Source organism: Carya illinoinensis, chromosome 7 (assembly GCF_018687715.1).
Source record: "Carya illinoinensis cultivar Pawnee chromosome 7, C.illinoinensisPawnee_v1, whole genome shotgun sequence".
Lineage (NCBI taxonomy): Eukaryota > Viridiplantae > Streptophyta > Magnoliopsida > Fagales > Juglandaceae > Carya > Carya illinoinensis.
The window spans coordinates 17,903,713-17,926,410 of record NC_056758.1 but is presented as its reverse complement, the minus strand read 5'-3'; the positions used below and the strand labels follow the sequence as shown (position 1 = coordinate 17,926,410).

Here is a 22,698-nt window from a genome sequence, read left to right as displayed (position 1 = left end):
TGTCTTAAATTGAAGCTAATTTCATATATTATTAAAAAAAATGCAAGTTACATATCCGACTCATTCCCCAAAAATTAGATCTTACTCTAATGGCTCCAAATAAATTGAATACATGTATTAAGATACGAAGGCTTTTTATTCAACAACTAATTGACCACCCAAAAAATGCAAGGTTGAGTCATGAAAGAGTTCAAAAATCTCACAAGCAACTTACCTTATATGAATCATCCTTTTTTTGGGAGACCTTACCTTATCTGAATTATGATAGTTAATGGCTATAGCCTATCTTAACATTTTAATATTTTATGTATGGTCAATGAATAATGGTCATGGATACTTACAACTTAAACTAAAAAAATGTACTTGAGCCTCTTCCATCTATTATTGAATAATAAATAACAAACCACCAAAAGATCAACCAATGAGAAAAATAAATCACAATGATAGCAAGCCATGCATACTTTTCAATCTATGATTATTTTGACATAGGTGAGAGTACAGGCATAATACTTCCTATAATTATTTTGTTAAGGAGATCCCTAATGTAAGTAAGAAATAAAGGGAAAAAAATATAGGAAGAAGATTGAAGATGCAATAAGTGGACCTCCCATGGATCTCAGTTTGCAAATGGAGTTCGAGGACTTGGGAGTAAAATTATGAGATTTTTCAGGTCAAAACTCCACCACCAGAATCTCATGAGAGATTTGTCAATTTTTTTTTTCTTTTGATATTGTTTAGGAATAAGAACACTAGACATCGTGTAGGTTGGAATGGAATTAGCAACTGATTTGATTAGAGTAGTTCTGCTAGCTTGAGATAGGAGCTTCAATTGCCAACCAAAGAGTTTTGCTTGAATCTTTTCCAAATGATCATTGTAGGTATTGCTCATTGGTCGGTCAAAACTTAAGGGAAGGCCTAAAGTATTTGATTATGGATGATGGAGTTTTAAAATCAAGAATCTCTCTAATGGATCTTATGTCTAAAGTGGATGAGTTCTTACTATACTAAATGGAGCATTTAGCTCTATTAATCTTCTGACCAGACAATGAGTAAATATCCATGCATCTTAAGAAAGCGTTTGCATTATGGATTGATGCTTTACTAAAAAGAATCAAGTCATCCACAAATAACAGATGGGATATAGAGGGCCTTCCTACTAATTTTAATGACCTAAATATTACCCAAATTTTCCTCTCTATTGATGAGTCTAGAGAGTACTTCGCTTCATATGATGAACAAAAAGGGTGACAATACTTTTTCACTTCTTTGCTCATAATTTTCATAAATAATTGTAACAGATTTGCCTATTAATGAATGTCTTTTTCTGAGAAAGAAAAAAGTGGACAAAGAAAGAAACAAGGAAATAAATGATGTGATGATTGTTTAATAAATACATAAAATTGGAGCCTAACATTTGTAAGAAAGGAAATTGATCTTCAGGTGTGTCATTTGTCAAGTCTCTTTTGGGAGATGTATTCATTTTTAGGATCAATATTAGTTATTAAATTGAGAATAATGCATGAAGTTAATTGGATAAATAATTTTATGTTTGAAACTTATTATGGATTTTGGTTTGAAGAATTAATGTGTTTGGACACAAAAAATAACCATCCAGTCTAAAATTAAGGTGATAGTGGTCCATCTAGTAGTAACCCTAGGCTTGCCCACTAGTACAAATTTCAATTTTATTTTTTTTTTCTTCTTTTCTTTTTTACATTTTTTAACATATTTAAATATATTTTTTAAAAAATACACCAATACACTTAATGTCACTTCCTAAACCATTAAATAAAGAAAAAAATGAAATACATGGATGATCAAAATAAGTAGAGCATTCTAGTATTTTTCGTATTGCAAACAGTCTCGGTGTCATGCATGAGCATGCATGCGGTTCTTCTAGGTCAAAAGTTTATACAATCGGGCTTGTAGATAACGAGTTATCTGTCCCTTCCTAAACCATTAAATAAAGAAAAAGAATTAAATACATGGATGATCAAAATAAGTAGAGCATTATAGCATTTTTCATATTGCAAACAATCTCGATGTCATGCATGAGCATGCATGCGGTTCTTCTAGGTCAAAAGTTTATACAACTGGGCTAGCAGATAACAAGTTATCTATCCCCCGGTGTCATGCATGAGCATGCATACGGTTCTTCTAGGTCAAAAGTTTATACAACCGGGCTAGCAGATAACGAGTTATCTATCCCTTCCTAAACCATTAAATAAAGAAAAAAAATTAAATACATGGATGATCAAAATAAGTAGAGCATTCTAGCATTTTAACAGTATCGGTGTCATGCATGAGCATGCATGCGGTTCTTCTAGGTCAAAAGTTTATACAACCGGGCAAACAGTTATCTTCAACCCCCCCCCCCCCCCAGGCGCGGCTCTCTCTTTTATTTCCCATATTTTTGTAGTCAATTTACCTTTTAGGGAAGCTTGTACAATGTGACCAAGAGTTTGAGACCCATGTCTCTTCCGGTCCAAAGGTCAAGAGCATCATATACATCTATTCTATTATAATAAGTGGCTATTTAACTGTGAATACTTTTATTTTTATTTTTTTTTTGTTAACTTTTGTTGTTTATTACAAACCCAACCTTAGGACAGTTATGTGGAACATAAAAGATATATAGAACAAAACATGTCTACTTTGTGTTAACAATTACATGAATTCGTTCATTGTTCCTATCTTGTTTGGGGGGGTGGGGGACATAGACATTTCTTGAGATGTTTTTTCAAATTAATATTTGCCTAGGAAAATCCAAAACAAAAACAAAACAAATCAGAAAGCAAGTTACTATTTGACACATGTCGATACTGAATACACTCCTATGGAAAACTATTACTGAAGAGCATTAAGATCTTAATTAACTATTCAATAATAGTCATAATACTTGGGAGTTACAAATCTGCCAAGCCAAACAGAGCTTGGCCCAACTCAAGCTTGGTGGGTTATTGTATTTTTTCAGATAAGTAATAATCAATTCATTCTAAAATGCTAAGGTGTATTATCTGGCTAAAAGTTATACAAGCTTTAGCTGATATCCAAATTTAATAACCTGATCTTTAGCTTCCCTTTACAAAAACCTGTCAAGCTCACAAGCAGCTTGACGAGCCCCTTATAGTATTCTTGTACTTTTGTAGTTATGTCATATATAAAGTACTTTTGCTTAAATTTTGAATGTGAGTTAGAAATCTTTGACATGTTTCTAACTTGACCTTTAGACGTTTATGGTATCCACGTAGTTTTGTGAACTTAGTTCCTCGACTTGTATCTTATACTCTTGTGGTTATGTCACATAGAAGGTACTTTTGCTTAGTTTTCCTGCATCATGCATACTGGTATGTCGTGAATCTTAGCAAATAATCATATGGAGACAACAAACGGGAGAATGAAATTCATTAAAATAACGTAAATATGTTAATATAACACCTTGTTCCCGTAGGAGAGAGATGTTACTAATGTACATAGCATAACATTAGGTAAAGAGATTCATATCCTGAAATACCTCATTTATTGAAAACATTAACTAGACGAAACATAACTGTTTTTAAAACATGAAACTGAAAACGTAAAGTAAAAATATAAACTAAACTTACATGTGACATATTATCCAATAAAAAAATCATAAAAGAAAACTAAGTCCTTGCACTAGATCTACTCCTGGCCCTCCAGCTCTGCGTCCTCACAATCATCATCTGTGACAGTTAAACGTAGGATAAAACAAATAAACAAAAAAAATGAGTCGAATACTCAGTAAATAACACATCATACCGTAAAATATAATTTAGCTTAGACATAATTTTTTAAAGACTCTTTAAACAACATATATCATTCACAGATTCTCATAGCATGTCTATTCATCATCAACATGAGCGGAAACATACATAATCATGGCAAACATATAACGTGAATGCATAAATTACATGTTTATCTTGTCTTTCACTTATTATATGGTGAACCATGCTTGAGTCCGTGGCACCCCATAACTTGTCCTATCATGGAGTAAAATACGTTTGAATCCATATTTCACTTAACATTAAGTGAATCACGTTTGAGTCTGTATTTCACTTGACATGAAGTGAACCACACTTGAGTCTGTGGCATATGCATAACATAACTTGTGGTGAACATGCTTAGGTCCGTGTCACCCTTAACATGACTTGTGATGAACACGCTTAGATCCGTGTCATCCTTAACATATTTTGTGATGAACACGCTTAGGTCTATGTCACCCTTAACATAACATGTGATGAACACGCTTAGGTATGTGTCACCCTTAACATAACATGTAATGAACATGTTTAGGTCCGTGTCACCCTTCACATAACTTAGAGTGAAACACGCTTAGATCCATGCTTCACTTAACATATAGTAAACCACGATTAGGTCCGTGGCACTGTTTTAAAATAATTTATGAACAAGCTTAGATCTGTGTCACCCTTAAATATCTTATCTTTCTTAATGCACGAAAACTTATTGAATATCATGAACTTTTCTGGCATGGCATATACTTGTGACTGACATAGCATAACATGGCATATCCTTGTACATGGCATAGCATAACATGGCATATTCTTGTACATGGCATAATATGATCTAAACATAAACATTCCATGGCATACATGATCCGAGTTTCATATAAACTTTACATAACATACTTGATCTAAATACTTCATGACATTGCATAGCATATATGATTTAATCACTACATGAACATGTCATACATGATCTAGGTACTCATGAACATGGCATACATAATTTGGCTATTTTATTACCTGGCATACTTGATTTAAATTACTACATGAACATTTCATAGCTTCCATGTGATTTTAGAATCACTTACTCCATCAAACAACAAATTCATTCATACAAGTATAATGTCATAATTCATCAAAAATTGTGAAATGAATATAACCTTGACTTAGCTCGTAGCATAGCGTAGACAAATATCATGTTTTTATATACTATTAGAACATTTACAGTACACATGCAATTATATGATTATACTAATTATCTCTTAGCGTTGCTTCCATAATCTCACGTCGTAGCTCGTAACCTATCCGAGACACTAATCATCACTAACTTTTCTAGAAAGACGTGTCATTGCATTCTAAATACTTAAAAATTATATATAGAGATAATTTAATTACACTAAGATTACTACATACTAATATTATTCAAAACTCATAACATATTCTTTAATATTCTATGTAAACATATAACTTAATAATTTTTTAAAAATCTAGCTAAAGGTCAATTAGAATATTAACTAAAACAATAGGCTAAAAATAATATAAAAGATTACTTTTTAAAATATGCTTAAAATATTTTAAAAATAAGAAGACCCAAGACCCAATTAAAGAAAGCAATCCACTTAAAACACAAATAGTTTATGAAATATGGTAAATCAAGCCTAATTTAAAATAAGAGGTGGCTGACTTAACTAAAATTAAAAAAGCCCATGCTAGTCAGTCCATCCCAAAAGAAATAGGGTATTTTTAGTGAAAAATATTAAAAGTTTAAGTCTCTTACAAGAGATTACACGGCCAGCTTTTTAATGGCAATTTTTGTAAGTATTAAAAAGGTACCTATGAGTATAACTGGTAGGGGCTAAAGACTTAAAAGCAACTCTATATTTTGAAAAAGTAATGATGTGATTCCATTTTTAGATGGCAGATACAGTAAATTCCAAAAATCTACCCATGCTAATAAGTTGTAAATGACAGCTCCTCTTTATTTTGCAAAGAAACGAAGGTCTGGAGTAGGGGTGAACAAAATAACTGGGAATAAGTCAAGCTTGAAAATTTCGACCCGACTCAACCAAAACTAACTGACTCGAAAAGAAGTGAAGTAGAATTTGGAAGTTTCTGTAACCATTCTTGAAAAGCGGTTCAAAATTGAGTAATTACCCAATTTCCATTTTCCATTAGTAGCGTCTCTTGAAACTGCGTACATGGTGAAGAAATTGACAATGCTAGGTAACAAAGCAAAGATACAAGTTATTGCCTATTGGTTCTAACAATTACCTGGCTTGACGATGCTGGGTATACCGGGCGTCTCTCTCTACTTGTGGCACGTTTCTGTTGTCCGTTTGAGTTTGTGGAGGAAGAGAACGAATCTGAACATGGGAAATTTCGGAGGAGGGAGCTAGTGAAGTTACAGGCCCTATTCGTTGAGTTCTTCTCATCTCTACTGGTGCTCGTCACTCCATCGCACTTCTCTGTAAACTCTCAATTTCTCCCCTTTTCTGCACTTCTAGGTTTTCTTGTTTCTAAGTCATTGGCTTTAGTGGGAGATGAAGATTTGGGATTTGAGCGTGGAATTTCGATAGAGAGAAGAAGAGAGAGAGAGAGGTTTGTGAACGAAAGGATGAGGTGGGGTTGAGAGAGAGATTCGTAGAGAGAATGATGTGGTAGGCTTTCTATTTAGGGATTTCCAAAGAATGGTGAAGAGGAGAGGGAGAGTAGGACGGGGCCATGAGTAGGCAGAAAACTTCTCCATAGAAAACCCAACGAGCTGTAAGAATGATTTATTCAAGTATTTGAAGGACTGGAGAACTTGGGTTGTTTGATTCCCTGCAGTGGTGGTAACCCGGTTTGTACATAATTATGGTGTTGGCACCAGGCAATGGCTTGAATCGTTCAACAACGGAATAACCAAACCCAACCCGAAACATTTCAAGTTGGGTAACGAAAGAAACACAGCATAATTCCATTCAGAAGAAGCCCATGTCGTCGGGTTGGAAGAGGCTCATTGTGGGTCAGGTCGGGTACAGCACACGCCACCGCACCGCACGATACACGGTAAGAACACACAATTTTTTTTCTCCTTTGTTTTTTATTTTTTTATTTTTTATTTTTAGTTTTGATCAAAGATTGGAGGAAGGATGTGTAGAATCAGAGATGGAGGATGAGAATATTTGTGACTTGTGTGTTGTAGATTCGTGATCATTGTGCATGTGTTTTCTTGCTATGATTGTAATTTGTTTCTGATTCCGTTTTAATTTAGGGTTTCAGATTGGAACCCTTCCAATCCGAAACCATAATTTTTTTTTGGGTTTCATTGATTGAAACCCCTAAAGGAAACCCCTAAAAAAAAATTAAAAAGATGTGTGGGTCTACTATTTGTATGCAGTTTTTGATGATTGTGTTGGATTGCACTTTGAATTTTTTTTTTTTGTGTTGAAGAATTAGGAATGTCTTCGGATTTCAGTGATAGCTCACCTGCCCCAGCCAATGCCCCTACCCCAGAACCTAACCCTACTCTTACCCCTACAGGGAATATAGCTTGCCCTACCCCGAAGCCCACACAGGGCAAGAAACCTATATTCATAGTTTGGCAACACTTTACCAAACTAGAGGGTGATGACCCCAACAACCCACAAGGTAAATGTAATCACTATGGGAAAATCTATGGATATCACTATAGGAAACATGGTATATCTCAGATGAAGGTCCATTTAGAGGAACAATGCAAGACAAGTCCAATTTTAAAATCTTTAGTAGAGAATGGTCAATCTAGACTAGATTTTAAAATGGGGGATGGGAATAGTGGGGCCGGGGGTCCAACATTGAAGGAGTATACGAAGTATAATCCTGATGAGTGTAGAAGGAAATTAGCTCGTATGATTGTCATGGACGAGCTGCCTTTTTAGTTTGTGGAGGGTAAAGGGTTCCAAATATTTGTCCAAGAGTTGGAACCGAGATTTGTACTTCCTTCTCGTCACACTGTGGCAAAGGATATTAAAAAGATGTACTTCCGTGATAAAGATGTTTTGAGGGGCCAATTGGCGGGTTTGGTAGTTTGCCTCACTACCAATACTTGGACTTCTATCCAAAATATGAATTACATGTCATTGACTGTGCATTTTGTTGATTCTGATTGGGTTTTTCACAAAAAAATTATTAAATTTTGTCAAATAACTGATCATAAGGGTGAGACGATTGGCCTTAGAGGCCACAATAAAGGAGTGGGGGTTGGAAAAAATTTTGACTATTTCGGTTGATAATGCGTCATCTAATGATATTGCCTTGGAATATCTAAAGAATTATCTTAAAAATGCAAATAAGACATTCTTGGGTGATGAATATTTGCATGTTAGATGTACTGCACATATTTTGAATTTAATTGTGACTGAGGGGTTGAAAGATGTTGATGACTTGGTTGCACGAGTTAGGATGGCTGTGAAATTTGTGAGGTCTTCTCCTTCTAGATTGGAGAAATTCAAAATTGCTGCAAAGGCTGCGGGCATAACATCGAAGAAGGGTCTTTGTATTGATGTTCCTACTAGATGGAACTCAACCTTCTTGATGTTGGAGGTGGCCCAATAATATAAGGTAGCCTTTCAATTATTGGGTGATGAAGACATCCAATATGTCAAATACTTTGATGAGCACGGGGGATTATGAAAGCCTAATGATGATGATTGGGTCGTAGTTTCTACTTTTGTTGATTTTCTCGGATTATTTTACAATGTCACATTGAATATATCTAGTTCTTTGTACCGTACATCCCATGGGTTTTGTCAACAAATATGTAGGGTGAAAGAAGAATTAGAAGATATGTGTAAGGGTTCCAATGAAAGGATGAGGGGGATGGCAGTGACCATGATGCTAAAATATGACAAGTATTGGAGAGATTTGACTAGAATGAATATTTTGTTATATGTGGCTGTTATTCTTGATCCCCGTTTGAAAGTTTCAGGCTTGTTATATGGGTTGGGACTTGCTCACGATCAGGTATGGACTGAACTTAATGGTGAATTGGCCCGAAATATACTGACTAAATTGTATGATGAGTTTAATGCAATTAAGGGTGGTACTGCATCCAAGACACATACACCTACCTCAACGCCTTCTACAGACACCGTGACCGAGCCTCTTACAAAGAAGCGCAGAATGCCGTGGACTAAGACCCTAGCACAGAATCTCACACTAATCCATCAATTTACGGAGGTGGTTTCCGAGTTAGACAACTATTTGTCAGCGGATATGGTCCAAGATGATGATGATAATTTCGATATATTAGGATGGTGGAAGAATACCTCAAAGAAATATCCCATCATTTCTAAGATTGCCCGCTGTATTTTGGCCATCCCTATTAGCATCATTGCCTCAGAGTCAGCCTTTAGTACCGGAGGTCGTATATTGGATCCTTTCCGTAGTTTATTGTCTCCTACAACTGTAGAGGCATTGATATGCACACAGAGTTGGACGATAGGAAAGGATATTCATGTTCCGGGTATTTTAGATTTTAAGGAGACCGATGAGGGTGGTAATCAGTCTAGATTTGGACCACCTGATAATTGTTTTTTATTTTATTATTTTGATTTATTTATATCCATTTCGATTTCATCGTTATTAATTTTAATATTAATTCTTGTAGTAACACATAAGACGATGTCTAGCACCTCTGCAACATAAAAATGTGCTCAAGCCCGGGCCGCCCCAAGTGTCACAGTCAAAGACAAGTCACAGCTGACAGCTCTCTGAGTCCCTCTTTAGAATATTCAATTTTTAATTATTTTTTCATATTTTGTATTTAATGATTTGTAATGTTGATACAATGTCCCTTGCACACTTTTATGTTTGTAATTTTGTAATTGTTTAGCCTTTCAATTTTGTAATAGCTTAGTTATTATTATTAGTTTATTAGATATTAGACTCTTATACTAGTAACTTTTATTAGCCATAAAATCAATTACCATCCAAGACATTTTTTTTATTCTGGTTTTTAAATTTTTTTTTCTTTTTACTTATAATTTTATGGGCTGAAAATGGCTTACAAGATTTTTTGGGCCAAAAATAAAAGCTTGTAGGCCATTTTTGGCCCATTGCTGAGGTTTCTGGGCCATTTTTGGCCCAGAAATTGCTTCTGGGCCCAAGGCCCAGCATTTAGGGCTGAGCGGAAATCTGAAAATCCGACTCCGACAAGTCAGAGTCGGAGTCGGAGTTTTTTTCAGGTGGAAAGTCGGAGTCGGAGTCGGAGTCCAGGTAGATCCGACTCCGACTCCACTCCGATCCAACTCCGATCATCCGCCTCCGACTCCGACTCCCTATTCCGACTCCGACTCCGACTCTGACTCCACTTCGCTAATGTACATATTTTATAAAAAATATGTGTTTTTCTATATAATAATCATATAAATATAAATATAGCAACATCATTAGTTAAATTCAATAATATACTAACAATTAGCACTAGTTATTAGTTATAAACTTATAATAAATAAGTTAATAAATATTACTAATTTACTATATACTAATAGACTAATAGTCTAATAGTATTAGACTATTAGTATATAGTAAATTACTAATATATATAATAGTATACTATTAGTTATATATATTAAATTAATATCTTTAAGTTATTATCTATTAGTAATTTAGTACTAGTGTAGTGTTATCACATATTATTAGTTACTAGTTATTACATCTAGACTATCTAGTTATAAGTTATTAGACTATAGTAAATAAGTTAATAAATATTACTATATATTAATAGACTAATAGTATTAGTATTAGTGTATTACTAATATGTAATATATATATATATAATAGTATACTATTAGTTAATATACATTAAATTAATATCTTCTAAGTTATTATCTATTAGTACTAGTGTAACTAGTGTTATTACATATAATTAGTTACTAGTTATTACATCTAGTTATTTAATATTTGTTATAGACTATAGTAAATAAGTTAATAAATATTACTAATTTACTATATACTAAATTACTAATAGACTAATAGTATTGGACTATTAGTATATAGTAAATTACTAATATAGTTCAATAGTATACTATTAGTTACATATATACATTAAATATATATCTTTTAAGTTATTATCTATTAGTACTAGTGTAACTAGTGTTATAGACATATTATTAGTTACTAGTTATTACATCTAGACTATCTAGTTATTAGACTATAGTAAATAAGTTAATAAATATTACTAATTTACTATATATTAATAGACCAATAGTATTAGTATTAGTGTATTACTAATATATAATAGTATATATTTTTACTAACTTAAATATATTTTTACTTACTTAAATATATTTTTACTAACTTATTAAGATTAGTAGATTGTAGAAGTAGGAATTAGTAAACGGCGCCGTTATTAAAAACTGGGTTGCGTGCCATTTCACGCAATCCTTTTTTTTTTCTCAATTTTTGTCACTGAAACGGCGCCGTTTCATTGCATCGTATTAGGGTTTTCACTTCCCCCCCTCCCCCTTTGCTGAATCACTTTCTTCCTCAATGCCTCACCTCTCATCCCGATTCCCAGCCTTCACCGACAGAACCCTCACCTCTCATCTGAACCCGTGAACCCGTGAACCATTGCCGTGCCGTCGCTCTTCCGTCACCATTCCGACCTCCGTCGCCCCTCTAAAAGCCCATTCTTTGCAAAACCAAGGTGCCCCTCTCTCTCTCTCTTTCTCTCTCTATAATTTTTATATCTCAACTATTTTTGCATTATTTTTGTTCATTTTCTTGATAGTTGTGGATATTAGGCTTGTTTGTGTATTGGAATCGCTGGATAGTTGTGGATTTTAGGATTGTTGTGTGCTGTTTATGTACGGGTCCCTTTGCATTTAGCCTGCGGTTGGATGGGGATGGTTTTTCTTAATTTATATAGTAATGCTATTACACTTCTTCATGAGAGATGGATGGGGATCATGGGTTTAAGTGTACAAATGGTAGGAATTTATTGAAGTATGGAAGATAACAAAGACATACTACAAATCTGGAAATTTTAATAAAGAAAGTATTTGACAGATTTTAAATCATGTGGGGAGCCATTTTAAACAAAGGGCTTAGGCTAAAAAATGGTTTGTTTTTATCCCTTGTTTTCAATGGTTTTTCATACAAACAATTGATTTTAATTGAGGAAATGATGCAAGGGATTAAAGGAAATATAGCGAACTGTTTTAAGCTTCAAAACAGGGCATAGCAGAATTTTTCGGCACCTCTATAGACAGTTTGTAGCCTTAGCACATTCATGCCTTTAAACATCTTTTACATAAATAAGGTCCTGATGTGGCTTGGGCTTTCCTTGTATTGTTACAACTATTTAGGTCCTTCTTTGTGCTAGCTGCTATATATTTATCAGAGGTGAGAGACTTATTTCCAGAAGTAGATACCATATATTTTTTAGTTATTTTTCTAATGAAAGATACCACACACACACACACATACACACTCTAATGTCCTCTCAAAGTTCAGAAAGTGTGACAAGTTTAACACATCAATTAGATTTGAGGCTTCAAAAAATAGGTTTGGTTTATATAATAGGAGGCATGACAAAATTAAATTTCTGTAGTTCTTATGATAGTAATCTAGAAGGCACAAAGGGATAAATCTGTCAAGTACTTTGCTTTAAACATTTACCCGTACCCAACTGGCACCATTCCGTATCCGTAGTAGATAGACAGGACTCTCTTTGCCTTCCCATCTTAAAGATGCAAAACCTTTTATGAATTGTATGAAGAAAGGTGAAATACTATCTGGTTTTATGGCGTTGAGAAGATTCTAGCTACAAATTCCTTATTTCTGTGTTGTGTAACTATGTTTGCCAATTATTTCAATTTTTTGTTTCTTGTATCTTATTTCAATTTTGCTTTCTTTATTTTTATAAATTTATATGGTATCTTATTTCCTTACTAATTTTGTTCTTTTTTTTTTTTTTTCAGGCACAAGTTGAAAAATGACATTTTTTGAACCTTTGGTTATGTATTTTTAATTTTAGGTTGTAATTTTGGACCTTTGGTTATGTATTTTTAACTTTAGGTTTTAATTTTGGTTATGTATTTTTAATTTTAGGTTGTAATGTTGGTTATGTAATTTTAATGTGTGTATTTAGTTTTAATTTAGTTTTTAATTTTGGTTGCACATTTGAATATAGTTTTATTTTTTATAGTGATAGATTTTGAATTTAGTTTTATTTTCTAATGTGATCATTTTGGTTAGATAAATTAGAAATCTCAAATTATATTTTTAAAAAAAATTGATATAGAAGCCCAAATCCGATTAGAGTTGCAAATTGTAAAATTGAAATGTTAATTGGGTCAAAGAAAAAAGTCTAAAAAAAAGCCCAACAAAAAGCCCAACTCCGACTCCGCTCCGACAAGTCAGAGTCGGAGTCGGAGTGGAGTGGGGTGCAAGCGGAGTCGGAGTCCGAGGTCGGATTCGACCTCCGACAAAGTCGGAGTTGGAGGAGGCCAAATCCGACTCCGATTGCATCAGTGCTCAGCCCTATCAGCAGTGGTGCGGGGGGGCGGATGGATTGCCCCCCAATCCGCACCTCGTCATGCAGGACGGGTACCCCACCCTTGCACATTGGGGGTGGGGGATGGGGAAAAATTTCCCCATCCACCCCATGTGGGGGCCGGGGCCGAGGGGTCTACCCAACACCGTATGGTGCAGGTAGCACCCCTAACTGATGCCACATCAAATTATATTAATTAAAAAAAAAAAAAAGAAAAAAAAAAAAAGACAAAACCCAACATAGACGAAATGAGAAGGAGGGAAGATTTAAATTACACGCTTGGCTCGTGAACAACTATATCTGCTCGTCTTCACATGAACTGGTATATCTCTCTGTTCATCGGCTTCGTGTGGGTCTCTCTGGTTAATTTCAGGTAAGATTTTCGTATTTTAATAATACATTTAGTTTTGGCAAATATTTTTCAATCTTGGTTCAATATTGTAGTAAAGCTTGGTTTCTTCCTTGGACAGATCTCTGGCAAATACTCCATTTTTAGTTAGATCCGTGGCAAATACTCCATTTTTAGATAGAACAAGTTATATCTTGATAATTAACAGATCACTATGATCCTAAGCATTTATGTATGGAGTAAATGGAAAATCCTTACAAAAGTAACGCATCGAAGTGCAGAAGAACAAATCAAAAGAAAATAAGACTGAAAAAATAAAAAAATAGGAAAAAAGAATGAAGGAAAGGAAAAACCAGGAGCTGTTTTATTTACCATGCATTTGCTTTAAATCCTAATATATCCTCCAAAGTATATATTTGAAGGTGCAATGAACGCCCACCAAATTCTTAAATCCTTTTAAATTCATGATCAAATGAACACCCACCAAAACGTTTTTATACTAACCATATTTGAAGGCCAGAAATGACTTCTATTAAACTCTCACAAAAAGTATATGCCTTCCTATTTATTCTAGCAGCATATAAGTATTCGAAGTGCCTTCATTCAATACTTGCTACCCAAGATTTTGATCAAAGAAATATTATTGCAATCCTCCATGTTTATTGCACAGAAAAGAGTAGAAAAAATTTGTTTTGCATAAACAGGCAATATTTATCAGCAAATACTATTTGGGGCTGAAATAGCTTGTTGGCTGGAAATTGTGTTTTTAATGAACATCAATTGACTCGAGTTTTGCATACGCTCAGGTGCATATATGTGAGACTGGTAAATTTATATGTTAGGCTGATAAAAACTTGGTTTAGGAATATAACTATGGCATTAACTGTAATCAACGTAAAAGTTATAGGCCTTTGAGGCTTTTGTTCAACAATTGTGCTGCTGCTGTATGTCTTATTTCATTAGGTTGATTCTCTGCTACTAAGTTTGATTCTCTTCAAAGCTGTTTTATCTCATTAGGTTTCAAAAATGATCATTAAGGTTCCCTTTAGATATTCACCATGTATATGATCATATAATTAGAACCTTAAGTTCCATTCAGGATAGTTTCCTATGATCATTGTAAAGTTATATACAGACATTATAGATGTGCTTTAGTATTAAATTTGTAAAGAATCCTCACATTGTAACAGCGTGTCCGCCAAAAGTGTAGAGAATGTTGGTTGCCCCTATGAAGTAGAGAACAATTGTTGTTGATCTTGAGTGCTTCACTCCCTCTACCTTCAAACACAAAAGAAAGAGAGCGAAATAACTTAAGGTGAATGATAAAAAGAAAATTATGCTAATTATGATTGCACAGCTCCCATTTCCTATCCAATTCAAAGTATTCTCAATACAGCTCTATATTTATGTGACTTTGCACTTGACAGGTTTACTTTATCTGCAATTCCTGACAAAGCATCACCAGCAATTCCAAGATTTAGTAGACCAAGAAGGGGAGAAGTCGTTAAATCAGTCTTTAAATCACTCCAATTGGTGGAAGCCTTGTATCTTCAACTTAGAATTTTACAGTTGACTATTAGCTCCAGTTGAATGGTAGTTACTCTGTGTATGTAGTGGCCGGATTGTATTTGATTCAAAGAAACCAAATTAAAGAAGTATTGTAGTTGGGATATTCATTCATTGGGAATATTTAAAACATTAAAAAACCAAAGTGCTCATGCTTGAGAGGCTGCTGTACCCTTTTATGTTTGTAGTGGTTTTCTAGCATTTAATAGTTTAATATGCCATTTAGATAAATCGCTGGCAAAATAGTGAAATCCTTTATAGTTTATTCTCATTATTAAAAGAAAATACCAGAAAAAAGTGACTTTTTGACTTCTTCTACTTGCACAAGCTTTCCAAAACCTGCACCAACCAAATGGAATGGAAGATCGGACCCTAATTGCGTATATCCAAATTTCATGTTTGAAAAATGCTTGGGCATCTTTTGGATAAGCATTTCCCCTTCTTATTTGATAAACAAATTTAATCGAATGATTGTGGTAGGGTTCTGTTCTAACCCAAAATAATAGGTTAAGGAGAAAAAGTGGGTAAAAATCCTCTATCCCTGTTCTTTGTTTAAATTTAGTAAGCAGTTGTAACCATAACACTAGGATCTCAAAGCAGTTCCCCAAGAGCCCTCTCCCAAAGCATTGAATAAGAATTACAAATCATCTCCAAACCCAAAGGGAATACGGTCCCAACTCAGCCGCAGGAACTAAACGTGTTGAAGATGTTGCGTAGCCTTCCATGAGTGCTGATCTTTACAACCTGTGGTCCCCTAACGGCGATGATGTAGGAAGAAACAGAACGCAAGACTTAGTGGCCTTACAAAACCTGCATAAATAAAGAATGCAGCACATGCCATGAGATAAACTCTCAAAACTTAACCCCAGCACATACCAATATTCTTGGATGCTTCTATTGTTTACCAGAGAAAAATAAGAAACCAATTAATAATTAATCTCTATTCTCTTTTACCTCCAATATTGAACAGACTCCTCTCAAAACTATCTACTTTTCCCTTGCCTAAGTTTCATATATATCTAAAATATGTTTTCACCCATGAGATAAGAAAACAAAGACCCTGCTAGAAATTATGTTAGATGATTCCACCAACTTATAAAAGGGTGCTCCCAAAATCGAAGATACGAATAAAAACATAAACCCATTATATATGTGCGTATATATATATATATATATATGTGCGTATATATATATATATATATATATTATCTGTATATGTTTTATTTTTTAAAAAATCAAATCAGAGGTTGCGTCAGAGTTGGGAGATATTAAAATGCTAGGGAATGTAAGAGACTTTATCACAAGAAGGCTTTGAGATAGCTATCAAAAACAAAGACATGAAAAGTCTTAAGTGATATCATAAGTCTTAAATAACCATTCTATTTACAAATTTCCAAACAGAGGCAGTGGAAATCCAATGATTCAAATCCAAACAATTTCAAGATAGTTTTGCATCAATTAACCAAACAATTACTAAATAGATTAAGGAAATTAGTAGCTCGAGTGGAGAGTATATAGGAGAGGGGCAGCAGCATAACTGATGGTTAAAGCTAAGAGAACGCCTAATGCCCCCAATAAGCCTTTTTTCTGAAGCAAAACAAAGAGGCACATACAGAGAAGCACATAAAAACAAGAAGATCAAAGAAGAGGGAGAAGAAGAAACAAAGCTGAGATCACATACAGAGAGTTGGGGTAGAGTTTCCAAATTCGTGTAAAGGCACAACTTCTTGGGAATAATGCAAAGACTAAGGGAGGTTTAGGGCATACAAAGAAGAAGATGAGAAGAAGAACCTCCAAACGAGAAAGCTGCGACCACGTTCGTGTTCTTACGGGTTGAAGACGAAGGGAATTGTTCTTCGGGAGGGAGGAAATTCAACACTTTGTGGGAGGGAGGGAACATTGCGTTTTGGTGCAAATGAAACGCAGAGTTTCATTTTCCATGTGGTGCCGGTTACGCGGGAATTCCCCATGCGGTTGCAAGCAGAATTTTTCTTTATGGAGAGGGGTGGGGGGGGAAGAAGTACATGAGTGATCAGGACACTAGGCTAGAGTTTGAAGTTGTCTAGACTTTAGGGACCTATTCCTACGAGGATACAAACACAGAGGATTTTCTCTCTCTCTTTTTTTTTTTTTTTTTTTAAGAGTTTGAGTTGGAGTTAATTTCAAATCAGAAACTACTCACCCTGGAACCAAAAATAATGGGGCGTATAGCTTAACAGTAGAGAAATCCTATTTAAAACAAATTACTACATCAAAACATATATAATAAAAATAACAATAAAAATAACAATAATAATAAAAATAAAATAAAAAAACATACTTTTGAGGTCTGGATGTTACAGTTAACCTCATACAAGTTTCAATATCTAACAAAAATCAAATTTTTATCTATTTAATTTTGCATTGTTTCAATAGAAAGTCACTGCAAGTTACCTGTCTACTATCTCAATGAATCGATGGTAGCGTTCAGTGCTTTGCTTTCCTTTTAGATTTGGAAGGTATCTTTCCATATGCCATGAGCCTGGAATGAGAGAGTTTAACTTCAGCTTGGCGTCTCCTTCTCTTAGCTTGCCTGGATAAACTGCTTAAATCACCAAATGATTCCTGGATTTGTGCTTTCCCATCTTCCACGGTACTCCCTAGTGAAACTGATTTTTCAGCATTATCCCTGGACCTCTTCTTCTTACCACCCTTCTGTTCATCCAATTTTCCACCCCGGAGAAGTTCTTTAGTTCTCATTTTTAGTTGGAATCTCTTTTTATCACTCAACTTCCATTCCTTCTCCCTATAAGGAGCAAGTTTTTTCAAAGAAACGTACTGATTCAACTCCTTTTCATCCATCACCAATAACTCTTCAGCACTCAATCCATATCTATTAGGTTTTGTTTTTGCATATTTAAACCTTGTCTTCAAGTCTCCAATTGTGTCCTCATAATCCAACTTATAATACTCCTCCATCATAGCCTCTTTTGCTTTCTCCAAAATTGCACTCTTTTTACGCTTCTTCTTCCGCTTACCTTTCTCGGCATCTTCTTCCTCTTCTTCTTGATCGCTTTCACCCTCATTAACCACCTTTCGCTTCAAACTCCTTTCCCTGGCAGCTAAAAACCCATCACCAGGCCCACACTCATCCCAACCTTTCGGAAGTCCAAGTAACTCATCTTCTTCGTCAAAATCTGGCTTCTCAATCTCACCCTCATCTTCATCCCTATTGCTACCAAACTCTGGGTCTGCATCCTCCTCCTCATAGTACTCCTCACCAAACGCAGCCTTCATCATTCTATCATACTCCCCTGGATCAAACTCCTCTTCCAACTCCTTTCTACTCAATGGCACAACCTCATCCTCCCTAATACCCGCTGTCCTCAGTATCTTCCTCACCTTCTCGTCCATCTCCTCCTTCTTTAAATTCTTCAAATGCTTCAAATCCTCCTCCCTCTCTATCCTTGCCGCCTCCATCCTCTCCTCTTTACTCTTTCTCTGCTCCTTCCTTGAGTTTGCCTTCTTCCTCACTGACCCCTCCACTTTCCGAGCATGACCCATCACTCTATCCCCCGCATTCTCCTGAAACCGATACTCATACTCCTCTTGCCTCTCAATCTCCCTCTCATCCTCTGATACACGCTCCAACTCCTCCTCCCCAATCTCCCCACCTTCCATTTCCCTATCCACCCACATCCTATTCCTAAAAAACTCCTTTAAGAACTTATTACCCTCATCTACTTCCCCATCCCCACCAAAATACTCATCCAACTTCCTCACAAAGTCACCATTCTCACCCGTCTCCTCCCCCTCCTCCTCCTCGTTCTTCTCCTTTATTCTCAACAAATCTCCCCCTCTATCCTCATGCGCTGCTGCCTCCAAAAACTCCCTCCTTATATCCTCTTGCTCCTCCACATAACTTTTCTTCTTCTCCTCCTCCATCTTCCCTTCCCCTACTTCATCCTCAAACTCAGGACCCTCCTCTATCAACTGCTTAGCCACCACATCCTTCAAATACATCGCTTTCTTCTTACTCTCCATATCCTTCCCATCTTCTTCATCTTCTTCTTCTTTGTCGGATTCGAATAGCTTGACATCTTTGTTCTTAATAACAGGGTCTTGCTTCTTTACCTTGATCAGTGCCTCAAAAAATTCGTTATCCTTCTTGCTCGAAATGACGAAACCATCGTCTTCTTCATCTGAAAAAGAAGATGATGATTCTGATTGGGAGGACGAAGAGGGTTGGACGAGACCTTTCTTCTTAAGCTCTTGGAGGCGATGGAGGTCCTCGCGTTTCTTGTTGTGCTCGTATCTACGAGCGAACTCCCGATCAATCTGGATCCTTGATGCATCGTCTTCTTCCGAGTCACTACCCTCAAATAGTTTCAGCCCCATTGTTGAATGAAAGTGTCACAGGTTGTCACAAGCAGAGGAGATGGCAGCTAGGGAGGTAGACAAAGATGGAATGCAATGGAAGCTTAGGGCAACGGGTGTTGATGGCAAAAAATAGACAGCTAACCATCTGCCAAATAATTGAAAACCATGTAGTCAAATTGAAAAGCAATTCTCATTTGCTAAACTTTGTAAGAAACTTCATTAATATGGCATACCAAATAGTAGGTCTTTCTTCGTCAATGAAAGCAACATAGCTGGAAGTGATAAAATCAGTGAGACATAAACCCTACGCCATAAAAAGAAAATTACAACATTGGAATTAGGTAAAAAACCACTTTGTAACTTTCTGGTCAAAGGAAAAAAAGTAAGCTAATATTAGTTAGGTCCAGCACATATTTCAAACTATGTTGTAAAGCTCCAGAAACAATCAGAAGCTATCCACATCCAATTTTTTCATTTCCCAACCAACAAGCAATTGAGGATAAACTCAAAAACATAAAAGATTATGAAATGCACGTGCACATGTTTAGACATCACAACATTTTGTCAAAGATCAGTGTTAGTTAAACAGCTAAAGCTTGGTAGCAATTATGACTTGGTAGCCAAGGTTATGACTTGGTAGCCAAGGTTGGAAAGAGTTTCATGTCTAATGCTTAATATTAACCTACGAGCCCAAAGATGCATGTTTCATGCTAATATCCCACAAACAGAAAAACCAATACTAATGAAGCTATTGATTTGGTTTTGATGGTAACCTGAAAGGAAAATGAAAAGCCTACAAGGAAGCACCTGAAGCACGTTCCAGCAATTGATTTAGCAATAAACCCCACCATATCAGTGTAAATGAAGTTACTTATCAAAAAAAAAAAAATATCAGAGTAAATGATTAGTGTCTGCCCTCAAAATTACATACAAAAGATATCTAACTTGTAGATTTTTACCTATGGGTCAATTGCTGGTGCTGCCAAGATCATGCTGATCCGTTTCTCGTGGTGGCGTCACGGTGGCTCACAGTGGAGGAAATCGAAGGGATAAACGAGAGGGGCTACGGGCTGGGCTGCTACAGGGAGGGAGAGAGAGAGAGAGAGAGGCCCGTGGTGAAGGGGGTCGCCGGTGAGGTGGGGTGCCGGTGGGTAGAGACGGCGACGGCTGGGCTGCGGCTGAGCAGATGTGGCGTGCGATGGCTGCTGCGGGGGAGGGGAAATCCGTGGCGGAGGGGATCGATAAGGTGGAGGTGGTCGGTGAGGTGGGGAGGCGGCCGGCGGAGGTGGCCGAGGGGCTGACCCACCGCGCTCTGGGCTTGGGACGGCGTGGGGGCGTGGAGGAGAAGGCTACGCTGGGGGAGAAAAATCGGGGAGAGAGACAGACGGGCGGCTGATGAGGAGAGAAGAGAGAGAAGAAGAAAAAAAGGAACGTTGGGGATTGGTGGGTTTTAATGGATAACATTCATCCTAGGGTTTTTACATCTAATCTAACGGTGAAGATTTAAAAACTTAAAAGTAATTAAATAAGTAATAGAATAAAATAAAAATATAATAGGACTAAATAAAATTTAAACTTTGTTTTATCAATATTAATAATCTTTATCATAAAATAAAAATATGAGTTTTATCAATATTAATAATCTTTATCATAAAATAAAAATATGAGTTTTATAAATATTTCTAAGAAAAATAAATCCATCTATATAATAGAAATTTTAACATAAAATAAAATAATAAATATCATAAAATAATTTTTTAAAACTATATTATTTTCAAAGAGAGAGAAATCGGGGGTAGGGGGGTTCGGAGCATAGGCATCAGGGAAGAAAGAAATGAAAAAGGGTTTAGGCATTGTTTTATACTGTTTTGAAGTTTTCCTCTGTTTTTATTTTAAATGACTTTTTGCAGCTGTCTAATATCGCCGCAAATAATTAAATAGTCACGGCTTACACTCAAATATCGTCCAACACATTTAGCGGTAACTTAATATCGTCGTAAAATTGTTGGATATAAATATTTGTGATGAAAATTTTTCAACAACGTGAATTTGGTAACAAAATGTAATTATTTGCTACTAATTATATTCTTTGGAAAAATTACTACTCCAAAAACCACTATTTGTAGGTGCCTTGTAAATTCTTGGTTTTAGAGAGATAACCTCTGGCTTCTCTCTAGAAATCCAACAAAACCAGTTACCAGATCTGGAGGGGGGGCGGGATGGGGGCCTTGGCTCCATCCTCCCTTCCTTCCTCTCTCCTTTTTTCTTTCCTTTTAATGGCTTTTAGTTTAGATTTGGTTTAAAACTCTTGGTTTGGTGTTTGAATAAGTTCTTGGTAAAGGTCTGAAGGTGAAGTTGTATCGTTGTGACTCAGGCGCCATGGCCAAGCCCTCGGTTCATCCCAAAACCCCTCTCTCCAGTTGTAAATGGCGACGGGTGGCAGAGAGGACTTGGTGCTCGGATTGGCCTCTAGTCTTTTGGGGTGAGTGGCCGAGCGGTGGCTCTGGTCTTTTGGGGTGATCTTTCGCGGACGTGCAACTCAATCCAAAGATGGTTAGATAGTTAGCAGTTGCTCTGTTTTTTGAAACAGGGGTGGCGTGGGCTGGGTTTGTAGCACAGAGGGTTGCTCCCGTGGTGGTCAGTTTGGCCGTTGGAGTGGTTTTGGTGCTACAGGATCGAGGGGGAGGTACATGAGCGGTGCAAAAGCGAGGGCTGACCAGAACACCAGGGCACGACTGAGCATGAAAACATTAGGGTGTGGGGTGGAGGATGAGGCGTGGGCTGACCTGAAAACCTACTATGATGAGAGCAGTGGTTTGTTCGGTGCTTTTGGATGATTTCCTACACAGTGCGAGACGAAGGCATGAGGGCAAGGGACGGGGCGAATCATCAATGATGAAGAGAGGTGGCGGCAGCAGAAGGAAGAGATGAACCCTAACGGGTTGGGCCCCCACGTGCAAGCTGGGCCTTTGGCTTAGGTTGGGCTTTTTTGTTTTTACAGCCCATTCCAATTTTTTGTTTTTCTGTATTTGTAATTATTGGTTTGTTTTAACTTTTATAAATAAAAAAGAAATAGGCTAGTGTCTCACTTCTCTTTTGGAGGAAGGTGGGTGTTTGTCCTACTCCTCTTTTGGAGGAAG

The 22,698-nt window shown here is 36.2% G+C and overlaps 1 protein-coding gene and 1 long non-coding RNA gene across 6 annotated transcripts; one reads left to right on the top strand and one right to left on the bottom strand.

Annotated features, from left to right (window-relative positions):
* Window positions 1-13,532: 13,532 nt before the first annotated feature.
* LOC122315865 lies at window positions 13,533-15,313 on the top strand. The gene is made up of 2 exons (XR_006244186.1): window positions 13,533-13,657; window positions 15,061-15,313. It is a non-coding gene; the product is annotated as an uncharacterized LOC122315865 (long non-coding RNA).
* A 407-nt stretch (window positions 15,314-15,720) lies between these two features.
* LOC122315864 (protein KRI1 homolog) lies at window positions 15,721-21,009 on the bottom strand. 5 transcript variants are annotated; one of them, XM_043132121.1, is made up of 5 exons: window positions 20,518-21,009; window positions 20,332-20,428; window positions 19,792-19,862; window positions 17,633-19,703; window positions 15,721-16,009 (listed from the first exon to the last, which is right to left on the bottom strand). In XM_043132121.1, exon 4 carries the CDS (start codon window positions 19,574-19,576, stop codon window positions 17,666-17,668), a length of 1,911 nt encoding a protein of 636 aa, XP_042988055.1. In that variant the 5' UTR covers window positions 19,577-19,703; window positions 19,792-19,862; window positions 20,332-20,428; window positions 20,518-21,009; the 3' UTR covers window positions 15,721-16,009; window positions 17,633-17,665. The 5 variants fall into 5 exon arrangements, with proteins under 5 accessions (XP_042988055.1, XP_042988056.1, XP_042988054.1 ...); XM_043132122.1 differs by having other exon boundaries at window positions 20,332-20,365; XM_043132120.1 differs by lacking the exon at window positions 20,332-20,428.
* Between the last annotated feature and the right edge of the window lie 1,689 nt (window positions 21,010-22,698).

Bases quoted from the DNA above. Each gene is read 5' to 3' on its own strand.
- LOC122315864 (XM_043132121.1), bottom strand. From the start codon at position 19,576: ATGGGGCTGAAACTATTTGAGGGTAGTGACTCGGAAGAAGACGATGCA.